Below are 23,870 nucleotides of genomic sequence, written 5' to 3' on the forward strand. Positions count from 1 at the left end.
GACCTTTGGCACTTGGCTGTGAATATTAGACCTGTTCAGGAATGACAGCAGCCCTAAAAAACGTTTTTTTTCCAAATCACCCTAACTTGGTTGTTTATAATGGACTTTGGTTGCCCTCTAGCGGACAATAGAAGAAGTGATCTAATTTAGCAGGGTGCCAATAGTGATAAATCAATCACATTTCTTGTATTTAAATCTGCAAAATTAATAACACAGTATCATTAGCTCACTCACTGCTATTGACAGTTAAGTGATCATTTTTCACTGCCTTTGACAACATTAAACGTCTGAATTGAACTTAGGGGCTTGCAGCAATTAATTGATCGCTCTCTTTTAAATACCCATGAGAAAGATCAATAAAAATAGCATTTTTTTTTGTATAGAGTAAATCATTTAACCACCTTCAGCCCTCACAGTTAAAATGGTTTGGACGTCTACTGCTGTCAAAGGCAGCCTATGAGCTAAATGTCAATCAAACCGGCCTGTTTAAATTTGACAGTATACATGTGACAGCATTTACAAAATATATTTATTTAGAAAAAAAAAAAAGCACAAACAAACAAAAAACTGAAACAAATCAGGAGCAATTGTCCGATCATTTGACTTTTATAGAAGATCAAGAAACGCAACCAGCAAACACTTCTGGGATCTATTGTGCCTAAAATGGGGAAAAATGTATTGTGATAGGCATTGTGTAATATTTGGAGATTACCAAAACAAAAAACGGAGTGTGCTCTGCAAAGTAAAACTGGAAAAGATAAAATATTGCCCCTAGACGGACATTTCAGGTTGAATAAAAATGTGCACTCACATGATTCAAAACATTTGAAAAATAAAATCTGCACTATGACCTCCAAAACGAATATTGCATATTTATTTAACTTATATTTGACAGTAGATGAAGATGAGGTCTGATCAGATGAACCCTCAAAGTATTCAGTGAATAAGTGCATTGTCACCATTATATAACCTTAAAAAAACATTTTTTTAACAGTCAATGTACAGTTTTAAAATAGTTTGACAACAACAAATGTTATATGACATCTTACTGGATTCTTTAGGACCAGGAAAATGAAACAGGCACCTGAAAGAATAAGCCCTGAAAAAAAACAGTTAGTTGACTTCAATGCATTATCAGATCAGGAGGAAATGAAAGGTCTTACTAGGGATAATAATTCAATGATTAGTTCTGTTCAAATATGAAGACTGGTTTATTTTCTGATTTATAAGTTATGGCCCTGCAAAGGAGAAGAAATAGTGAAATAAACATTAAACACAAGATCTCATCCAAATCTTTGGACTCTTACTGCAAATTTTTCAACGTAAAAATAAGCGGAATGGCAATTTTGGTGGCAATTTATTTTGTCTTTGGCCACCAGCAAACATGCTTATTAGTCATACTAAATCTTCGAAATGAGCACTTTTTTGTGCCATCCGATTCACGTGGGCGCATGGCAAGACCTTTCATTGAAGTTGTCATTATTCACAGTACTTTAAAAAGTCTATTTCCTTCTCGTATGTAGCGAATATTCTGTCCGAGGAGAAAAAAAATATTGAACAGTGAAGGCTTTGGAGCCTTTGCCTTAAACAGATCACATTCAAATATAGCAAGAATGTATCAAGTATTTCCTAAAATTGTTGGTGAAATACATAAAACGACTTTTATTCATTAAAACCCAAATGATTTTGCTGGTTTTCAACCATATTTATGGCACATCCAACCTTGTAGATCAGAAAAGAAGCGCAACATTTATGAAATTAAAGGGGAACTAAACCCAGAAATGAACCCAATTGAGATGTCTAATCGTGTCTTTAAAAAAAAAAAATCCTCCTGTAAATTAAAATAAGTTTATCAATAGTGGACGTCTTCAGGAGGACGTCACATTTAGCAAAATTTAACCCACGGTAAAAAAACAAAAAAATCCGCCCAATTGGAGCAAACCGAAATTGGCTTTAGTTCCGCTTCTAAGCGTGTTTGCTATTATTTGTCATGTAAAAATTTCAGTCGGGATGGAACAAAGCACACGTTAACAAATAGAACAAGGCACACGACAGTGTTTTCTGCGTGCTATACTATGTGCATAGATTCAGTGACGTCAAACCCACCGTTGCATCCTGACAACTCCTCCGATTGGTCGATTGGGAGTGAGTTTTGAAGTTTCCATAAAGCCGCTCGGTGTTCTTTCACGCCGTCACAAGGACGTCACGGTGGTGGACCTGCTCGAGTGGGCGTGGCCGGGAATAGGCGAAGAAGGGGGAAGCAGCTCCGGGAAGGGTGAGGAACAGGAGAGGCTCGGGGAGGAACGCAGAGATCCCTGCGACCAATCTCGGCTGGCTGCCAACTCGGGTGGCAGCGTCTCGGCCAGCCTGCTCAGCTGTTCCTCTCGCTGCCGTATGAGGTCTTCCAGGTTCCTGCGGCGAATCTGTAGGGAGGGTTTGGTGCTGACCAAGCGGCGGTAGTCTCGGAGCTGGGGGTCGGTGAGGTAGCCTCGCAAGATGGCGTGGACCACGCGCTGCCGACGGTCCAGGTTTTCCTTCAGTTCCCGGGCGTCCTCGGTTTGACTGAGGAGCTGAGAACGCTTGTGATGGAGGGAGTCCTGCAGGGGGCCAGGTGAATTTATTTGCATTTGCACAACGCTCTGATGGATAGAAGTCATTCGTTTGCACTCTTTTGACGTATGTTTGATTCTTTAATTATTTTTATTTCTGAGTTGGTTAAGTCTTGGTGCTACTAATAACACATTTTACTTACTAGTGCATGTAGTCATGTGAGTTGTGCACCAAAACAATTTCCTTGAATCTTTGGAGTCCAGCTAAATCAAAGTTTAACGTTATCACTGTATTTTCTGGACTATAAATTGCATCAGGTGAGATTTATAATCCAGAAAATATGTTTACCGATGCCTATTTAGCCTGTTGCTTTCCATGATTGCGCGAGATGTGAGTTATAGTCCGAAAACTATGCCAAGCGCTTATTTAAATACTTTCTCACCCGCTCCGCTGTAACGTCCTCATTTTCCAGCTCTTCTCCTTCCAAAGCAAAGAGAGATTTGTCAATCCTGGACAGCCGGCTACACAGCGAGAGCAGCAAGTTCACAATTTTCTCAAGGTCTCCTGTAACAGCAAAGGCACAGACAATTTAGCCACAACTTGGCTTGTTTGCCCACCATTTCCCAGGGTTGTAGTCACAGAATATTTTACCGATGAACATGCTGTACTTGTCCCTCTCATTTATCTTGCATAGTTTGTGCACCAGAGAGCCGATGCTGGCCCCAAGTTCCTGGTGATGCCTTTGCTCCTTGCACAGAGCATCCTTCTCTTGCCGCAAAGCCACCACACTGCACTTCAGAGCCTCGCAAAGCTCCACCTAACAGAAATGTCAAGAGAAATATAATACACCCGCATAATTAGATCATATAACCAAAGTTCTGCCTGATTTTTAAAAGAAAAAATGTGCAAAAAAAAACCCTGACACCTCTCGGGTTACCTTACATTTTTTCCTATTCATTTTTACCTTCTTGTTGTTGAGATCCTTCTCCTTTTCTGGATTGGTCCTTTGATCCACCTGCGATTTGACCTTAATCCTGGAGAGGGTGCTGTGCAAAAACAATTGGAAAAAAAGAAAGTTGAAAGGAGAGAGCAAAAAAGTTATGAGGTCTAACTAAATACATTCAAAAGAAAACAAATACCTGTCATTTAATGGGGTAAACCTGGTTTGCCATGGTACTTTGGCACCCAGTCTGTTGTTTTGAAGGATCTCCCCCACAAGCTCCACAGGAGATTTGCCCTCCCAGGTTTCAAGGATGGGTGCCAGAGAGCTATCCATCATTAGCTGTGAAAAAATAAAATTGGCAGGTAATAAGCGGAGAACAAAAGATGTCACTGACTCTTGCAGTGGTTGGTTTGTCTTAATGATTGGGTTGCAAACAATCTCGATGATTTCAGGTACGTATATTATTATTATTATTATTGACCTGAAAAAGGCAAACTCTATTTTAGAAGCAAACTTCTTGTACCCACCAGCTGCTGTGCCAGCGTGTCCACCTGAAGATCCTCTACTGTCTTTTCCCTCTTGAGGAATGGCTCGTATTCAAGGTGAAGCGTCTCATCTAACAAGAGGGCGTCCATATTGGAAGTCGTGGAGGTGAGGGTGGACGATCGTGACTTTGGGGACGGCAGGAGGCTTGGCGGGCTAGTGGACGAGAGACACGAGGTATTTCACTCATTGGTTGCCACCCACGGCGACGGACTTTCAATCCATTTTAAGTAGGAGAGTGGCCAATGTCCGTCCATTCCTTCCCACTTCAAATGGATTGGACGTCTACTAGAGACAGTAATTTACTCATTGCAGTTCAATTGACTATTTATGTTTTTAAAACCAACCTTCCCGGAATCTGCAGAGAGTTCCTCTTGTACATTTCATGGAGAGCAGGTGGAGGCAGCAGTAAGTCCGTCTCTTTGACTGAAGGAGTAGGTGACACAGATGCGGGGCTTTTTAGAAATACGTCGTCCAAGTCGTCACTGAACATGAACGAGGGTGTTTGTTGTTGAATTGAAAGGTTCTGGGGAGATCCCGGGAGAGGACGTGACTCCATAGTCCCTCTGTCCTCTCTGTTTGGTGTGGACGCAAACTGCAACTGAGGCTGAGGGGACGGCGTCAATGCCCTGGTTGTGTCTTCTGATATATTAATGTCACCCAAACTGTGCCTCGTCGGTTTGTCCGTCACAACGGCTCCCGATTGGGTGCCGCCGTCGCTTGTGAGGACGCCCGGGAAGGTGATGGCGTCCAGATTGGCTTGACTTGCCGTTCGCTCGTCGCCACCTCCGTTTTGAGACGTGGAGGCCGGGGAGAGGGGGCAAGGCAAACCAACGGAGGCCGCTAGGGAAGACATGCTGTGGGCTCGTTGGCGCTCGCTGTTCCTATGACGATGTTTGTCTCTCAGTGGAACGGGGTAGTGGGAGAAGACTGTACCTAAGAAGGAGACAAAGGATGAATAAAGTTATTGTTGTCCCTAAATGTGATTGTTTTTAAGGTTGTGATGTATACTTAAAAAAACAGTGTTTTAGCAATATACTGTAAGTCGCAGTTGTCAAAATCAAGGCCAGGGGGCCCCAAAAATGCGCCTTATCCATATTTTTTTCCTCCTCGTTGTGCATTGTTTTGCTTGGGCTGTTATTTTAAGGTGTGGTGGTCATTGCCAAAGCTGGAAACCACAAATTTAATTCTCACCTTGAGAGGGAGGGGTGCGCTGGGGGTTCTCGTGAATGTTCTGTGACGTTTCGGGAGAGCTGACACCCTCTACTGGTCCATTGTCTCCAGCGCTAAGAGACCAGATGCAGTCATTTGTCAATAAAGTACATCTTAAAATGAGTTTAAAACGATCACATAGCTGAGCTACTCTTTTTAAAACAGTTGCAAGACACATGAGGCGTCATCCAATCATTTAATGATTGAAAGCACATTCAAGATACACTTTTGCCATTTGTCCTTCTCCTGATTTAGTGCATTCCCAAAGTATTTGAAGAATAAAAGTTTCTCAGAGTCATTAAACATGTTCTTCTTTTTTAAGGTACAGTTCAACAGGGAGCCACGGTCTCGCTATTGCAGTAGATCAAATAAATGGGAGCAAATCTCCCCCTCTACACTCACGCACACAGGATTCCTAAAGTGACCCCTGCCCCGCACATTTTCAGAGTAAACATATTCAATAGCTTCAGCTTAATAAATCCCCGTGTTTGCTTTTTCAGTGTCAGTGCCAGGGAGATTTCGCTTTTTTACTTCCATTCTTCTGGCTTAAACATATCTCCACTTTCCTGAACTCTTAAACTCTTCTATCTTGCTCCCTTCATAGAAAGGACTTTAATCAGGCTTTTCTGTTCTAATTTTCCTTATATAATGATGAGTGCTTTAAAGTTAAAGCTGTCAGAGTAAGAGCAACACATGCATTTACATGCACTTTATATCATAAATAGATTTATATCACAGGTCATCTACCCTTGCATTTATTAATTAAAAGTGTTCTTGTTCATGACAATGCTTTTGCATTTTTTTTCAGATTTCCTGGGTACTACTATTTGTTTCTTTCTTTTTATTGGTAACAGATGGTGAGAAACTCAAAATTTGGCGAGAATTATAGCCATTCTGTCCACTTTTCAGTTCCAAGGCATTTTAGAAAATCAGATAGCGCACAACAATCTAAATGAACATGAGTTACAGGAAAAGTTAAGCAAGTGAACTGCTAGTTTGATAATGTGTGTTTACCTGTCGTCAGTCTTTGAGCCAAAGACATGGAATGTATTTACTTGATCTGATGCGGAATCCTGAAACACACGAGATATTATGTACAGTTAGCATGTAATGTATTGTTAATAATGACAATGCCATGATTTCTTTATGTTAGCACCCGCATGTTAAAAGTAAATGTCAATTTAATGAGATTTGATCAGTCATATTTTCATGTGTTATAAATACAAGTAAATATCCCACACTAAAAAGTACACAACTTAACGTCAGGTTTGGCTCAAATCTTTTTGTTTCCTTTTTAATTTCATGGAATTTGGGTGATGTGGCTTTAAGTCAAGTGTGCCTTATTGTAAGTAATATATGGTCATGGATATTGTTTTGTCTTAACCTACTTACCTGGACTGAAATGTACAGTGTGTTGTGCAAACTGGAGCGAATACTAATGTTAATGGAAATATTGGCTTGCATTTACTGTGGGGTAAAAAAAAAAATGAATAAAATAAAATCAGTCCACAGTGAAAGTAAAAAAAAAAATCATCTCTGTGCAATGTTTACGTGACACTGGCCCTGCTGATAAGGTAAACAGATAAGAGACATTTGTCTTTACTGCCTTCCATTAAGGATATCAAATGTATACATGTGTGTGTATTTGTGTTTTATCTTTCCTATCAGTCACATCAAACAGAGCCCAGCCAACATTTCCATCTCTCGGGCACCGTGCAGGAAACATTGAGGATTCGGGCTATTTCCTGTGCGACTCTGAACAAAATGGCCCTGAAGCAAAATGTGTGTCTGATACTTTATCATGAAACAAAGTGCTTGAATGTTTAATCATTACATCAGTGTAAGTGTTGATATTATGACGGAGGAAAATTGTGAAGGGACAAAATGACCGCACTGAGGCGCATATCTGTCTAAGGAGACGTACGTGACTGGTTTGCACGTTGCAAGACTGCACATAGCAAGTACAAATGTAAATAAGCACTATCATTAAAAGAGATACTGGTAGCTTTTGCCGATTCAAATATGTCGACGGACATACAGTATCTGTCACTAATCCTGATGGTTTCTGCATGTGGCCAGATAATAAAAAACAATTTTCCCACCCTGATGCCACTGTTGACATCTTTACAAATAACATGGCAGCTGACATGTCCGTCAGGCTTCGAATCGGTCTGCCGGCGTGCCAATGAAATTCACCCAAATCACGTCAAACAAGCTGCGCCGCAATTTAGACATGCTTTAAAAAGGTCTGGCTTTCACCTACCACATTGTCAATCTGTCAGCCTTATCTTGAATCACACTCTCACTGTGCCAGAACACCCAGCGTTTGCCAAATTCACAAACAAGAGTAGCGACGCTGACACTCGGATGAAAATTCGAAACAGGAACATATCCAGCGCTAAATTTAACGTACCTGATTGAGTATCTCCAGAGTAGGGGATGAGCGGGAGCGAGAGTGGCTGGGAAGCCTTTCCTCCGATCGCTCCAAAAGGTCTTCGACCGAGGCCGATTTTCCAGAGCCCAACACTGATCCAGCCATTGCCAAAGAACCGCTCGCATGCTTGGACCGTACTGGTTTTTGTTGAGGTCTTGCAGTCTTCTGGGAATCTTTTGACCGAGTGGCCCTCTGTTTATTGGAGGCTTCCTCCTGGATATAATTACTATAAGCCGGCTGGTTGCTGGAGGTGTGCTGTTCTGATGGAAAGTCTCCACTGCCAGGCGCAAGGAAGAGAATTAGTACCATATTTTTCAGACTAGTTGCACCAGCCAAACAAACCATTGTAACAATAGTAAAATGGCATTGGTTAAAATAACAGATTTTCAGATAACTATAGCAAACAAAGGGTGTCGGTGGTTAGAAAAAAAATACATATGTAAGTTGCAGGAACAGCCAATTATTTTAAAAAAAGTTACTTATAGTCCGGAAATTATGGTAATCAAAACATGATAGCAACGGTTTAAGAATGACATTTTAAAGTGACTATGAAGTTGGCCCTTGGTGGATTTAACTTGTTTTTGTTACCTTGGTGATGGGTGTGAGGGAGGCCTTGGAGAGGTCTCTCGGCCCATGTAGTAGTGAGAATCAGGGCTTCGCAGGTCCGCTCCAGGAGACGAGAAATGACGTCTATCACCTGAAGAAAGACTGCGATCCAAACAAGAGTCTTGGAGGGAGAGCAGGCTTGAAGTGGAGGAGAGGCTGATGGTGTCTGAATAGGGGAGCGAAATGAAGGAAATCCATTTGGTTAAGCTGCTATATACATAAGGGCCATGATCAACGCACCTGAAGGATAAGTGCTGTCTGAGTGTACATAAGCACTGAGAGGCCTAAGCCCAGTCCTTTCCCTCCCCTCGTCTTTCTTGGCATTCTTTTTCCTCCGCACGTATTGAGCGAGAGCATCTTGCTGGAGCTGACGCAAGTCGGGCTTTGATACGGCATTGTTCCCAAAGCCTAGTTCAAACATCTTCCGGCGGTCAGCCACGCTGGTCTCTAGCGGATGGGGAGATCAGTGTCATTTCACAGGATAGGTTAGCTAAGCGCAGTGGGAAACAGAAATACAGCTGGAAGATTAATTTGTGCGCTATATCACGTAGCATGCAGCTTGAATGTAAACCGATGCGTTTAGAATATATAAAAGATGAACAAGCATATTGTGTCAATTACCTCCTCCTATTTTGAATGGACCAGAGTCGGAAATCCCAATCTCATTCATGTTTTCAGGCTCCGAATAAGAGCGTTTTTTCTGCTCCGAAGTCAGACGTTTGCGTCCACAGATACGTATGAGAGCGGGCGCTCCGACCGGCGGAACGCTGGGCAGGGCCGGGGGACTCGGGCCTCGGGTCTCTGGTCCGACGACGTGTCGCTCCTTGGGTGTGTGAGGGGATGTAACCGGGGGAGTGATCACAATGCTAGATGGCTTGGGCATCGTTTTAGGGCCTTTCTTTTCCGAGGGGTAGTGGTTTCCCGGGAAAGGCAGGGGCTGATGGTTGCCAGGTGAGGAAGGATTAGGAGAAGAAGCTGCGCGTAAGGATCGAACAGGGGGGAAATTGTGCCTCAAGGATGTTGAACGTAGGACCTTAGACTGCATGTCTATCAAGGAGTCCCTGTATAATCTGTTTTAAGGCAAGGAATTCAAAATTAAGACGTCTGACCGATGCAAAATGAAGCAGTGTTTTGTCATAGTGACCTCTGACCTCATGTCCTGCGAAGTGCTCGTCGTGTTTTGGGCATCTTGTTTCCAAGAGGTCTGACTGTCATCTTCTCTAGACCCATCCAGATGGAGGCTGCTCAAGCTCCTCTCCAGGGCTGAACTGGGATCAGGTGTCGTAGTCCTGAATAAGGCAGGGAAATTGGAATGCTCAAAAAAACACACTCATTAAGATCCAATAGAAAATCTTTCGTTCTTACAAACCAACGTGCACGTGCCTTTGTGCATGTCCAAGTCCTTTTCTGACGGATTTCTGAAGGCACGCCAAAGTTGTTTTTGGTACTCTTCGCTTAATTGCTCTTACACTATTTTGGCAGCATTTTTACCAATTAAATAAATTTTGGCCTCATCAGATAACAGTAATCGACATCTTTTGTCTGGTTGTCTTAAGCTAACAGCTAATGAGCTTCCATTCCGTCCATATAAGATCAGTTTCATGAAGCCAAATTTGAGACAGACTGAACACTAACAGGTTGAGCTGCGACCCTTCCTCTGCTGACAAATTTTCCCACATCAAATTTTTCTTGTGGCTAGGGTCATTAAGCTCAGTGCGAAGACCCAAACAAAATACCCGTCTGCCAATGAGGATGATTAAAAACAAAGCCAAAAAATCAAGTGTTTTTGTTGACTCTGAAGCTGAAGGAACACCACGTCCCCACCTTATGGACTTCCAGGGTGTGGCTCCAGTTTTTTACCTAGGTCTACAATGTCTTGTGTGTCTTGTGTCTGTCTTGCTACTGCAACCAAGAAATTTCCCGAGTACGGGATGAAATAAAGTTCCAACCTAACCTAACCAAATGTGGTTTACATGTAAATTCCAACCACGAATGCACCATATGAATGAAATAGCATGATGAACCCACCTGTCTTTCTTGTAGTTAACGCTACCCCCTCGGTAGCTCATGGTTCTATGGGCTTTGTTCCCTCTGGCGCTTCTTTCTAGCATACTTTTCAGATCATCTGTTCCACAGGGGCCACCCTGGCCTTTGTCAGTCGGCTGATTCTTCATTTTTCAAAGACCCAAATAAGTGTTTTTAGATTTGTGAATGTTGTACACGCAATGTAAAACGGAATGGTTTGACTTACCCTATGGAAAGAGTTCTTGTGGTGGCCATGACCGATGCTGTAACTCCGTTGCTTTCCCGCTCTGTCGCAATGCTCAAAGCGATTGACCCTCTCTAGGACAGAGAGACTCCGGATGGGTCCCTGGGTACCCTCAGCCAATGAATTGCTGTCATGACTACTGGCGGAGACAACGCTGCTGGGACTGGTGCAAGACCCTACCTCGACCAGGGCGTTCTCGAGGCGAGTCAGTGGGTGTTCTTTCTCTGGGTTCTGCTCAATCTGCTCCAAGTGATGGTAATGGAGGGAGGATTGGGTAGAGGAGGTGTGCTGACCTTGGGAATGCGAAGGGGGCACTTGTCCCTGCGCAACTCTGGAATACGACATTGCTTCGGAATGAAGGTTGGATTGGTCGCTCGATCTGAAAACAGAAGATGACATTTAGCATTCTTGTGCCTTCTCCTAAAGAAGAACTGCATTAAGAGACAACATCATAGTCCAGATTTCAAATTGTTTGACAAAATTATGGACAGCGTGTCCTCCGGGCTAAAGAGGAAATGGACCACCCAGATTTTTATCAGTTTAAGTTCAAACGCCAACCTCTGTGATCTAATTGGCTTGCCTTCATGACACAGATAGCTTGAAAATATGCAAGGGAACCATTATGGCTCAAAGATAAAGAACATATACTAAAGTGTTTTTGAGCAATAGAATGGATGTTGTCGTTCTAAGCAATGTCTGCATTTGCTTTTCATTCACCTTTTTGTTATACATCACCACCTTTAGGAATGTACTGAAGACCAAAATGTAAGCGTTCTGTATGTAGCTTGAGAGCAGCATGAATATATTTGAATACTCGCTTTCTTCAATATGGAGAAATTATTTTGGTTTTGAAAAAGATTGTGTGGAGTGACGGACACATCTGTTTCCTCTTAAGTCGGACAGTGCGTATGAATTCAGGCTCCAGGACCCGTCAAAAATGAAAAGTAAAAAATGAAAAGTAAAAAATGAAATGCTGGAGGTGGATGGTTTGGAATCTCTTATGATGAGGTCACCAATTTGGACTCCGTTAGAACCTGTTAGCCCCTCAAGTAAAACATGAGTTGTTCTAAAAATAGATGACAAGAATAATGTTTTTCGTGTCTAACTCCAATGAAATTATATCTATTAGATCACATACCTTCTGACTTGGCCACCAGAATGTACGGGTGTGTAAGGGTCTCTCCGCTCTTGGCAGGTCTGGCTCCTTGGTACTGGAGCTGACTGACTTTGGGGACTTGGGAAATTTTGTTCCTGCATTAGTTGGCTTTGAGGACCATGGTTGGAATGCATTTGGAGTTGATTGGGGCTGTGAAAGTGAGGCCCCTGCTGACGATGAGACACATTGGCCCCTGCCTGGCTCTCGGATTTTACTTCAGTAGGAAAGGGTCGGTGTCCAAGATTAGACTCCTGTTGATTCCTGACAAAAGTCAGGGTTGCAAGAGAACATTATGTCCACTCACATACTTTGTTACAGTTTTAAACTTCTGTTAATTGATGTTTAAAGACAGACTTAAACTATTACCTGTCTGACTCTGGTGCTCTGCTCTGTGTCGCGGCAATTGTTGAAATAGTGGCGAAGGGGTGCGATGATGAAATGTTCCTCTGGTGACCTTTTTCAATATGTGGCAGTTTTCCATCCCTCCAATTCACGTCCTCTTCCTGCCCTCTGACATTCTGCAGACCTTGCTGCCAATTGCTGCCCTTGGCCAGAGCAGGATAAACTGCTGTGGTGGGTGACATGAGACTCGAACTGGGTATTTGGGCATAGTGGTGCTCAGGCTGAGGCACGGGGTACACTCCTGTGGGGAGAACGGGGCGCCCTGATTGGGGAGCTTGACTAGCAGAAGATCCAGTAGGTGATCCTGGTGGGGAAAAGCCCTGTCGGGGCTTTGTGGTGGGGCTGCTTTCTGGACTCTTTTCAATGACTGTGTGCAGTTGACCCTCGGTGATGCATGACCCTTTAGCTAAAATGACAAAGATAATACAAATTTGGCATTTCAAAGTATGATGTAGTCAACCTGGATTGTTATATTTAAAAAAAATGATTTGACCCCTGGGGTATGTTTTTACCTGTACTCAAGGCCACCGGGCCAGAGGAGTGATGCCAGGACCCCTTCTGCAAAGACCTGATTGGGACATGATCCATTAGATTACATTTCATGTTCACAAAGATAGCCTTACTGCAAAGAATAATTTTCATGCGTAATGCTTGAAGGTGTTGCTTTAAAAAAAAACGTCACTTTACCTGTGAGTCGCACGGGTTTGCTCTACGCTGGACCAAGAGTTGGGCCTCTCGTGGTTCTTGGTGACTGCGAAGCTGTCACTGCGCCGTGGTGGAGCAGGTGCTCCCTTGAGGTTCTCACAGGAGCTGTGGCTGGTTCCCGGTGGCCATATAGGACCCACACTGTGCCGGTTTGTAGCCAGCACAGCACCGCTACTGCAGCTGCCACGGTAACAGACTCCACCTATTAAACCAGGCAGAAGAGGTTCATTTAAATGACATAGAATGACAAAATAAGAGCTTTCCTGAAAGTGGGATATTACTTGGTGCATCCCTGCTTTGCCCTCCTTTTGCCCCATTTTTTGCATCACGTAGCGATGCGTCCAATCCAGAGCTCAGTTCTTGCTCCTGAGAATGTCCCTGCTGGCCACTGTAAACCGTCTGGATGTAACGTATGTCGCTTTGTTGCATTTCGCCACTTCCTCTTCCTCTCTGGGGCATGGTCTCCAGGGAAGAAGAGCGCTCGGGACCGAACGCCGGAGCAGAGGCAAGGTACTCTGGGATACTGGAGCTGGTGGAGAAGGAGGAGTATGCAGAGTCCCGCTTGCTGTGGAGGTGATCAATGCTGTTGGACGACCTAGAGCGAGACAGTCGTTTTTTCGGAGGATTCAGTGGATGTTCTTTAGAGGGTTTTTTTGTATATCTGACTTCTCTCACTCTGCCCAATAGAATCGTTCTGTAGTAGTAGTGCAAATTTAAACAAGTGAATCTTCAGTTTCAGATTACCTTTGGGCCTGAACCATAAACATGAACATGAACAACAGATATCTGCCTCTGAATATATGCACAACCAAACAATATAGCAGTTCACATACAGAAATTCTCTTCATATGCCAATTTAAAGAAAGATGCAATCGCCTGAAGGGATCAAAATAGGCACTGGTTCAAGATTTTAATGATTAGACACAAACCTGGCGTAGGATAACTGTTGGCAGGAGGAGTAGGCTGGGTGGGGCTCACTGTGAACGTGATGACCCAGCGCGTGGTGGTGCTGATGATGGGCAGGATGAGGAGGATCCAGACTCTCCATGCTGCCCCTTGAGCTGTACTGGTCAGGACTCTTCCTCAGTCCGTCCGACTCAAAGCCACCTGAGAGGTTTGTGGCGGAGGCACTGCTCAACACAGAGAGATGCATCTTTAAGGAAAAGCGCCATAGGCGGTGATAGATATTCAGTCCATTTTCTGGCCAAACAACATAAATGCAATTGTAGAAATTTAAATGAAAGCCGCAGAAAACACAACCAGTAGTTGACCGGGTAATTGTGTACTATGCAAATGGTTTCAAGAGTAAGACCACCAGGCCAACTAAACAGTACATGACTTCTAATATTTAATTAGAAATATGATGTTTGGAATGGAGCAAAAGCAAATGCATGAAAATGAGGTTTTGAGTGCTGTAAGTGTATGTGGTTGTGTGTGTGTGTGTGTGTGTGTGTGTGTGTGTGTGTGTGTGTGTGTGTGTGTGTGTGTGTGTTGTGTGCGTGTGTCTCTGGTTCACCAACTCTTCCAACCGAACACAATGCAATTACTGCTTTTGAAAAGAGGGCAGTCTTTGTCCGTCGTTCCTTTTTCTGTGTCAGTAACTTTCTCTACTTCTCCAACTTCTGTCAGGCCTTATCCACCCTTTCAAAATATTAAAAAAAAATAAAAATAAACAATTCCTATCCGGAATGGCTCAGTTTAAAGCGAACAGCATGACATTAGAGTCAGCAGAGTGCGTGTCTCTGCTGTGGTGGGTGAGATGTTGCCATGGGATCCCCGGAGGTGACGTGGGGAGAGAACATGAAGAATTCCCCCCACTTCGGGTATTAGCGTCAATGCCCCCGCCTAACAAACAGAGTCATGTCCGAGCCTTTCACTTCCATTTACTGCTGCTTAACAAAAACAGTGACGTGACTTTGTCTGATGATATAAATCTCCCAACTAACAACTTTTCCTTACATAACAGACTTGTAATAGACAACGGCACTCATCGGGCCTGAAACACGAGCACGAAATTTCAGCCAGCAATATTTACGTTCCGCTTAACTAGGAGATGAAGAGGAGTTTGGAAAGGGAATCAAAATATTTGTGGACACTGACCTTGCGTGGTAATTGTGGTGCCAGGCACTGCTCATGGTGTCCATCCCTTCCCGGTCTGACTCCCGCTGACCTTCACCCAATTTTGTTGAATGCCACGAGTGAGGACGAGATGACGTCTCACTGCGTCTGCGGGGATTTTTTTGCGCGTGTTGTTATTGCAGCGGGAGAATCTTGGCTGGATTTCACGTTTTTTCATGTAAACTCTTTCGCTGACTTTGACCGTGAGACGGCCAATCAGGTGGCTCTTTTCAACTTTGTGCTATGACTAGAAATGCGTTCCTCACTAGGAGACGTCCCATCCATTTAGTGTAGGAGGGATGGATTGGACGTCTATCCCTGTCAATGGCAGCTAATCATAAATAAAAAAAATAAAAAATGAAATGTGTAGTGTATTTTCACGACTATAAGGCGCACCACATTATAAGGCGCACCCTCAATGAATGACACATTTTATTTTTTTTCGATATATAAGGCACACTGGATTATAAGGTGGCCTGTCTATTTTGGAGAAAATTTAAGACTTTTAAGTGCGCCTTATAGTCGTGAAAATACGGTACTTTCAATGACCGTCGAAGAATAGAAAATACAGAAATGGTTGACATTTTGAGAGTTGGGAAATTTTGTATTATGTTCATTCGGTGGAGTCCTCTTACAGTTAGAAGACAAACATCTGCAGCTGCATGGTGCCATTCTGCAGGGCTCTGTCTAAGTTGAAAAGGCGCAGCTATTTTAAGTAAAGATTATACAAAGAGGAAAAAACACAAATTGCATGTATTTGGGGAAACGGAAAACAAAATATTACCGGCTTATTAAACAGTGATGCTGATATTAGTGACTTAGAAATCATTTGAAGTGAAAATGGCCTCAAGAACTAAACTTTTCCCCCCACAAATCTGGAAAAAAAATTAGATTTTTTTCCCTCATTATATTGAATGCTTTTGAAAGCTTCTGCTCATAAAAAATAATAATAATAAATACTCCAGTGGTCATCTATAATACTTAAATTGTTGTAGGGTTGTTGAGGATAGTAAAAGAGAAGGTAGAAGTATGCAATAACTTGTCATATTTCGAAATGTACTATTCAAAATACAATGAAATGTAGTGTGCAAAAATTAATTTTAAAGATTTTTTTACATAATTGCCCCCACACAGTGTTTCTAACCACTTAATATTGAGATCCACAGGTCTTATCATAGTCATGCTATCATCACTGCTATCAACATGTCAAGGTTTTTGCTGCTTGACTCCATTGGAATTTTGTAAGGACATAGTGTCATGGCTCTGACTTCTCATTTCACATCAGTCTGGATATGCTCGGCTGCTCCGTATTTATTCATGCGGACAAACAGGAAAAGATGCTATCTGCATAAGTACAGGACAGCGACGTGAAATTCTGCATGTCCCAGAAGCTCCTCAACCTACATAATGACAGGACGTGACTGGAATGCTTCAACCATTTATCATCTGTGCTTCCATTACACAAATAGCTGTCAATTAATTGTCTGTACTGTTTAGTCTGAGCATTGCTGGGCTAAAGCCATCTGATTAAGGGTGAGAGATGGACTACACCCTGAACGCATCACAATGCATTTGTGTTTTGGGAGTTGAACCTGCGCCTGCAACAAAGTCAAGGACTGGCGGGAAATTATCATTTTTCAGTGCCAGTAATAATAATTAATAAATAATAATTAATTATTTGGACTTGCAAATCTATTTGAATTAACAACTAGTGACAAATATTCCCTTCAAATTCAAAAGTTAGATCGAAACACTTTCCTATCGAAACAACAAATGATTCCTGGAATTTTGTAGATTTCTTGTTCTGGGGCACCAATAAAAGCTGAGAGTTGAAATAATTTTAATTTGCAGTCAATTAGTTTGTGGTTTGGGCTTTAAAAGGTTCAACCTAAGTCACAGTAATACGGAAAAATACGGTATTTCTGATAAATTGACAGTTTCAATTAAATCAAATCCTACATTGAGAGGTAGAACATGCAACCATTACTCAGCTAGTTAGTATGTTTAAACTCTATTTTACCTGGATGTGAATCTGAGAACTCTAGAAATAAGTCCAGTTGCCAGGTTATTGACGCTGACTTCTGATGGAGATCGACATAGCGCTCCCTCGGAGCGTCCTAACGCCGCTTTCTTTTGCTTCTTTCGCAGCCTCCTGCGATAGAACACTTCCAACAACTCCATGGCTGTAGTCCCAAGTCCACTTTTTTTGTAGTTTATGTTCACGCCTTTCTTACATATATATGCCCCAAAAACTCTTCTTTTCGGAACTATTATGATCCGCGCAGGTTCTCAGCTTTATCCTTTAGCAGTCTTCCATATCCAAATTCCAGTCTCTGGTCGATGAATAATTTCTACGACTAAAACGGACCAATGCTATGCTTTCCAGCAAAAGTACCCACAAACACCTAGTGCCAGTTTGAGCTCCTGTGTGTGGGTCCTTTCCCCTCCAATTCTATCCTACAACTGCTGAGCTGGAGAGACTGGCACTGCTTTGGCCCCTGACCTCGAGCTTGTTGAGCAATTGAAGCAATTACGAGTCATTAGGCTGCTGCATGTTGAAAGCATGAAGTAAACATCCCAAATCTGGCTGGACCAATGATGAGGTGGCAAAAGGAGAGAGAAAAGAAGGGGGAGAGTCAGAGGGAAGGCCAGAAAGAAGACTTTCTAAACTAAAAAACTGATAGGGTGGTGGGCTAAGAGTGTAATAAAAACAGGTCAGTATATTAAAAATAGGGGGAAAAGAGGATTTTTTTAAAGTGTCATTTGTGATACTACTATTACTATTGACCATGACATGGGAATTTAAATGTTTTTGTCACCTTAAAATATGCCTCATAAATGAAAAATATGACGAAATCAGATGGAAGCAGTTTTAAAAAATGTAAGGATTGTGATTCCTATATTTTGCACTGATCCCTCATGTTAGTAGGAAAATTCAATGATGAAAATAACTTGGATTGTAAATATTTGACTTTTTATCCAAGCACAGAAGTCACACAGATACACTGAAATGAAGTAATTGCTGTTTTAAATGTGGAGTCTCCCTGAGTAATTTAGACCAATTACGAAGTGCGTTTTTCAACAAAAGTGGCGTGGGAAACTCTTACTGCTACAGTCCTTAATAACTGCAATCACTCAGATCTAAGCGGAAATCAAAATAGATGTTTGCCAAGCCATGTACAACAAACTATTTTAATAGCTAGCGTGTATGTGGGTGTGGATATATATATATATATATATATATATATATATATATATATATATATATATATATATATATATATAACAGAGTATAAAAATATGATCATGCATTTGATATTTACGGATATACTTTAAATCGACGGGCCGTCGACAGAGGACATTAAAGTGTCAATAGTAAAAATGGAGAATAGCTGGCTAAATAGGAAAACATAACAATCTTCCAGAAAACTGTAGCCTGAAAAAAAAAAACATAACAGGCCTACGGCCAGAGTGAAAAAAAAACCATTCGCAGGCCCACCCAAACTATGAAAAAAAAAAGTGCGACTGATAGTCCAGAAAACTGAATTTTTTCCCTTAAGGTGCTTGTGCATTGGTCATTTACAACCATCAAATTTGCACAGCGCGTGTAAAAGGCATTAAAGTAATGACCTGATTGTTACTCTGGTGCAACGGAAAACAAGTTTTATTGTGAAAAAGGTTTCAAGAAACATGGTTGCACAACTAATAGTTAATGGGACATGATGATGCCAAGGTTCACCTGACAAAAGAGCATGATTTTGTTGCAGTGTATTTTGTTAAAGTAATTATTTGATGATGTCATTTTTTAGGAAGTGCGATGAGTCAATCTAAAGCTCCGTCGAGTGAGGATAAACAAAGCTAGAGCTGCAGAGGTATGTAAAAAAAAAAAAATAGAAAGGAGGGTGGAGTAAATGTTTGGAGGGGTGACAGGAGAAAATACAGATGTTTTTTTCCTGGACTTTCAGAAGTAACGAATCAAAATAAGTAGGATTAAGGAAGAAGTGAGCAGAATTGCCTAGAAACCAAATAGGGGTGGTTGGCAGGAAAGGATGGAGAGATTAAGGAAAGAAGGAGAGGAAATGAAAGAAATGGGGGAACCTGTTATCAATGTCCTTTACAAATGAACACCCAGCCCCTTGGGGATCAGGTCCACTTCCTGTTTCTGGACCAATGAGACAGACGAATCCTCACCATCCCCACCCATTGTTATCTGATGATAGCCCTGAGTCAAGGAGGTTGTGGGAAATACAACCACAACACAGACGTTCTACTCTTGTTTAAATCAGAAGAGTAGAAAATCCACACCGTTATCTATTCCATCTCCACTACCATGTCATGGGGTTCCTCCTTGGCTCGTGAGACACTCCTTTGTCATTGGAATGTCTTTTCTTTTTGCCATTTATATCCAAACGAAGACTGCGCAAAAGCTTGTATATCATTAACGGAGACCTACGGCTACTTTGGGATTCTGTAAAAGCAGCAACCTCCCAATTTATACCTTCTTAAAGTTCAACCAAGTTCCTCCAACATACCTACATAACTTCAAGAATTTAAGTCACACTTTAGCACCATCATGAGGCTGTGGTCCTTACCACATTCTAACACACGTGACGTGATTTGACCTCCTTATCAGGTCAAAGGCAGTTGGAATACTAGTGTTGGTATTTATAGATGGTTTGTATGTACCCCAACTTACACGGGAAAGAGAATAAGGGGCAAGAATGGTGATTGGTTTACGAGAACATTGAATCAGGACTTGCTGTCAAAAGCAGCCAATGCTTTTAAACAAAGTAACGTTCCACCAAATACAAAAGTGTACATTGCCAATATTGTCCAATTCAATGTACAATCTTTTAAAAGTGTAAAAAGTTCAACGTCAAGCTCACAAATTCCCTTTAGTGGGCCACAAAAACAACATATGGTAGACCTGATCTCACCCCCCTGCCTTGCATTTGACACATTCTTGTTGAGGACTACAAATAAATCTTTACACTGAAAATATCGTGATATGATCTAAAACCAAAACCAGTTCTTGTGCCGACATATTCCCAACATGTAACTAATTACTAAGACAAGGAAATGCTGCTGTGAAAGAAACCTGTGACGTGATCACCATGGAAATATTGGCCGTTTGAACCTTGCCTCCAAGAAACACAACCAAAGTTAATAAATCCGCCAACACTTGTGCATATGCAAAGGACAGGAAGCCAAGACATCATATCATACCAAGTAGGGTCATGACCCTACCCAACTGCCACTAGTAAACTTGTCACCTATTTGTTTATGTCATGTATAACCTTGAATGCAAAAAAAAATGAAGATAACGTGGTGTCACTGAGTCAGTATTAGTGAAATACCTGTTCTTGATGCGTAGTTGGACTCCTCCCGTTGAACATGGTGTGCGTTGGCTTGCTTTTTGTTGTTGTTGTTGATGCGGTGGCGGTGGTGGTGGTGTCGATGAAAGAGGAGGGGGTGACGGAGCACAAAAGGATGAAGGATATGAGGGAGGTGAAGAGCCAAATTCTTCAATATATCCCGGATCAAATTCCCTGAGGATGGAAAAAGGAAAATCATCCAAACAACTTAGAATCAGCTTCCCTATGTATAATTATGTTGTCTCAAGTAAGCACTGTTTGTTTTCATCTGGAAAAAAATCAGTAATTTAATTACGCTTACTCAACATTCACTTTGCCACAGACAAAATGAACCCAGTTAATGCGTTATTATGCTTCTGTGGCAGACAATACGTCTTGTTTTGCTCCTTCTTGTTTCTTTTTTTTAATCCACACAGTGGAAATAACCAATGCTCTTCCTCAATGGCAGTGAGGAGAATAAATGGAGAAACAAATAGCTCAATTTGGGATACGTCATATTACTACACTGATTTATAATGATGAATAACTACACTTTGTTCCAAGTATGAATTACGACTCCGCAGTGTAACCAGAATAAAATATGGAGGACTGTTGACCTTTGGAAAAAGAGGTCATTTGGAACCATAGAGAAGAAAATGATAATTAGAAACAATGCAAAAATATTATTAAAAGTCAGTATGATGTCCTGGTATGCTGGTAGGAAAAAAGCCATGAATGAAAGTACATATTTTCTTTCATGGGAAAGTAAATGTGCAATAACTCATGTGTATAAATAACATTTATTAACATAATAAATGTTCATTGCCTTGCAAAAGTCTGTGTACCACTGGTATGCCTGTAGAGTTTCATTTTTTTTATTAAGAAAACTTACTGTATATAACATCATGTGGATAGTGACGGTTCGTAGATAAAAAGGCAATATGTCCACGGTTTACTTTTCATCCATTGTGTGAGATAAGATACGAGCATGTTTACACACCAGTAAACCCGTTTCTTCATAAACCGTCGATTTAAAGACTGATAAGCCTGCATACCTCGTTACCTTTTTGGTATTTTCTTGTGGCAATTTGGGCAACATGACAAAACAATTCAGTGGTGGCTGTACTTCTACAGTGTTCTTATTTTGGTACAATAATTTATATACACAGTTGTTATAGTGTTCGCAAAATGTCATTTCTGCTTAGTTGCGAGGACATATAGAAACATAATTGTTGTGTGAAAATGATAATGAATTTCCTGCAGAGAATTTGTCTCCCTCCACCTAAATTTGAATCAACACATCTTTGAAATGGGAATAAACAATCCAAAAAAAAGTAAGATGCACGAGGAAGAAGCTCGAAGTGAAACCTGTTCAACTGGTGTCGGGAATGTGGAACACCCAGAAGTCTCCTCAACAGGAGCGACCATGTTGTCACATTCCACTGGCCATCACACACAGACACATACACGTGCATTGGAAGGTTGGCTTTGCTAGCTTTGCTGGGCAAGAACATTTAGCAAAGTAGAAAATGTAATAATGCCATGAAATTAGGGGGGACTTCCCAATACGATTTGCGAGACGAGGCTCACGATAACGAATATCTCACAATATGGTGATACGACAATTGATACACGGGTGAGGAAATCCATCCATCACATTCTGTAATACGACTATTGTACAAGCTATTTCTAAATGGAAAAAAAAATACAATGAATGAATGAAAATGATCAGTATTGAAAGACTACACTTTAAATTCTTCTCATTTCAACTGTGGTGTGCATGAAGAGAAAATTGTAAAAAACAAAACAAACAAAAAAACTGACAACGTCCTAATAGTTTCTGAATTAAACCTGATTGAGTTGTGTTGCCTGTGTGGGGATTATCTGGTTATATTGCCTTTTTACACAAACAAATCCTGTTGAATTGAACATAAGCCGAAAGGAGAGCTCAGTTTGGATGTCTGACAACACAGGAATGTCTGATGGTTCCACTTCCAAAAGAAATGAATTCAAAGAACGGCGTTCAAGTAACAACATCTTCTCGGGGGAATGAATGCCACTTCAATTTTGCGAACACATCACCGAGCACAAAGGCCTCGGCTTGCTCAACATCTACTCAAACATCAACGCCATTGTTTATCACAACACAGTAAAAAGAAAGTTGTCTCTGAACCTAATTAGAGGTTTAACAGTCACGGTCGGCCATAAAAGAAGGATAGTTTTGTCCCTTTGCGAACTGCCTGTCTCCAGAATCTTATTAAAGAACACCCATGGCTACACACTCGTGCAGAGTGGTTGTCCCAGAAACGGTTTTGTTGAGGTTGTCCCTGTAATGACTCCTTCCTGTTCGTTTTTTGGGGCACAGAAAGTCAAACATTCATTCAGTTTGATTACGTCAAGCTGGCACAAAGGAGGAGAGTCAGCGAAAATGATTGAATGGGAGAAGACAAAGAAACTGTTCGAGCAGAGAAATACAAAAGACACAGCTTGAACTTAACCCCTTCCAGAAATTAAGAAGAAAAAATTTACTCTTTCAGTTGCCATTGACAATGACAGACATCCATGTGGCTGTCTTCATACTTTACATGTGAATTTCTATCTAATCCATTTGAACTGGGAGGGCTGACAGCAATGAATGAATGAGCCCTCCCAGTTTAAATGGATTAGATGTTGATTACCATGAAAGTTGACCAATGAGTTCGAAGAAGGAAAAAAAATGATTTCTTTATAATGACATTGGATGGTATCAGTAGCATTTGCCCAACAAAACGCAATAATAAAGATGTACCAGATCATCAGCAAGTTATCAAAGTGTAGTTAAAAAAATACTGATGGGAATAAACTATCAAGTACAGACAAAGTTACTAAGAAACATCTCGAACCTAATTAAATTAATCAAAATCGAGTTTACGGTTATCAATGTAAATTTCCATACTTTGAAAAGTCGCTAATTAAATAAGAATTTAAAAAAATAACTACCCCACAAAATTAAAAAATATATTTCAGTTAGCAAACTCTATAATGTCAAGTGTGGATGGAAATATTATGTAACAACTTACACACACTTTTTTACAAATCAATTAAATACCTTTGAATTTAACATTAATGAAGATTGTGAGCAAAGACTGAAAATAAAATGCAGTTGATACTCATGTCACATGAAAATGAAAATTGCCTTGGGGTTCGTGTTTGTATACATACACACACACACACACACAGACACGCACGCACAGACACGCACGCACAGACACGCACACACAGACACGCACACACACAGACACATTTAATATCTTTTTACATATACATACATATATATATATATATATATATATATATATATATATATATATATATATATATATATATATATATATCATAAATGCAACAGAATAATATACTGTAGTAGAGAAGCAATTAAAAAAAAATCATTAAAAAAAATTGAGAATTATGAAAAATAACTACAATTAATAAAACCAAAGAATTATTTCCCTTAAATAATCAGTCAACATGAGACCATATGGACACTAAATTCTGAAATTGAAATATCTAAGTACTTAATTTGGTGAAATGTACCCATG

At 41.1% G+C, this 23,870-nt stretch overlaps 1 protein-coding gene across 8 annotated transcripts in view; it reads right to left on the minus strand.

The window, feature by feature from the left end:
- Window positions 1-587: 587 nt before the first annotated feature.
- Window positions 588-23,870, minus strand: part of shroom3 (shroom family member 3) — a 30,439-nt gene continuing 7,156 nt past the window's right edge. For 3 of the 8 annotated variants that reach the window (XM_077622275.1, XM_077622274.1, XM_077622280.1), the window contains 24 exons: window positions 20,296-20,487; window positions 14,921-15,046; window positions 13,750-13,950; window positions 13,102-13,415; window positions 12,803-13,022; window positions 12,628-12,683; window positions 12,080-12,521; window positions 11,696-11,974; window positions 10,540-10,936; window positions 10,317-10,456; window positions 9,440-9,577; window positions 8,910-9,358; window positions 8,529-8,735; window positions 8,271-8,454; window positions 7,662-7,959; window positions 6,263-6,321; window positions 5,231-5,322; window positions 4,384-4,972; window positions 4,021-4,192; window positions 3,690-3,832; window positions 3,515-3,596; window positions 3,202-3,367; window positions 2,993-3,114; window positions 588-2,597 (listed from right to left, as the gene is read on the minus strand). In XM_077622275.1, the coding sequence (XP_077478401.1) occupies window positions 2,193-2,597; window positions 2,993-3,114; window positions 3,202-3,367; window positions 3,515-3,596; window positions 3,690-3,832; window positions 4,021-4,192; window positions 4,384-4,972; window positions 5,231-5,322; window positions 6,263-6,321; window positions 7,662-7,959; window positions 8,271-8,454; window positions 8,529-8,735; window positions 8,910-9,358; window positions 9,440-9,577; window positions 10,317-10,456; window positions 10,540-10,936; window positions 11,696-11,974; window positions 12,080-12,521; window positions 12,628-12,683; window positions 12,803-13,022; window positions 13,102-13,415; window positions 13,750-13,950; window positions 14,921-15,046; window positions 20,296-20,487 (5,473 nt within the window). In that variant the 3' untranslated portion in view covers window positions 588-2,192. Of the gene's footprint in view, window positions 2,598-2,992; window positions 3,115-3,201; window positions 3,368-3,514; window positions 3,597-3,689; window positions 3,833-4,020; window positions 4,193-4,383; window positions 4,973-5,230; window positions 5,323-6,262; window positions 6,322-7,661; window positions 7,960-8,270; window positions 8,455-8,528; window positions 8,736-8,909; window positions 9,359-9,439; window positions 9,578-10,316; window positions 10,457-10,539; window positions 10,937-11,695; window positions 11,975-12,079; window positions 12,522-12,627; window positions 12,684-12,802; window positions 13,023-13,101; window positions 13,416-13,749; window positions 13,951-14,920; window positions 15,047-16,958; window positions 17,450-20,295; window positions 20,488-23,870 lie in introns of those variants that run through there. The other 5 variants (XR_013305458.1, XM_077622276.1, XM_077622278.1 and 2 more) reach the window with 5 other exon arrangements.

This window comes from Stigmatopora argus, chromosome 16 (genome assembly GCF_051989625.1).
Source record: "Stigmatopora argus isolate UIUO_Sarg chromosome 16, RoL_Sarg_1.0, whole genome shotgun sequence".
NCBI lineage: Eukaryota > Metazoa > Chordata > Actinopteri > Syngnathiformes > Syngnathidae > Stigmatopora > Stigmatopora argus.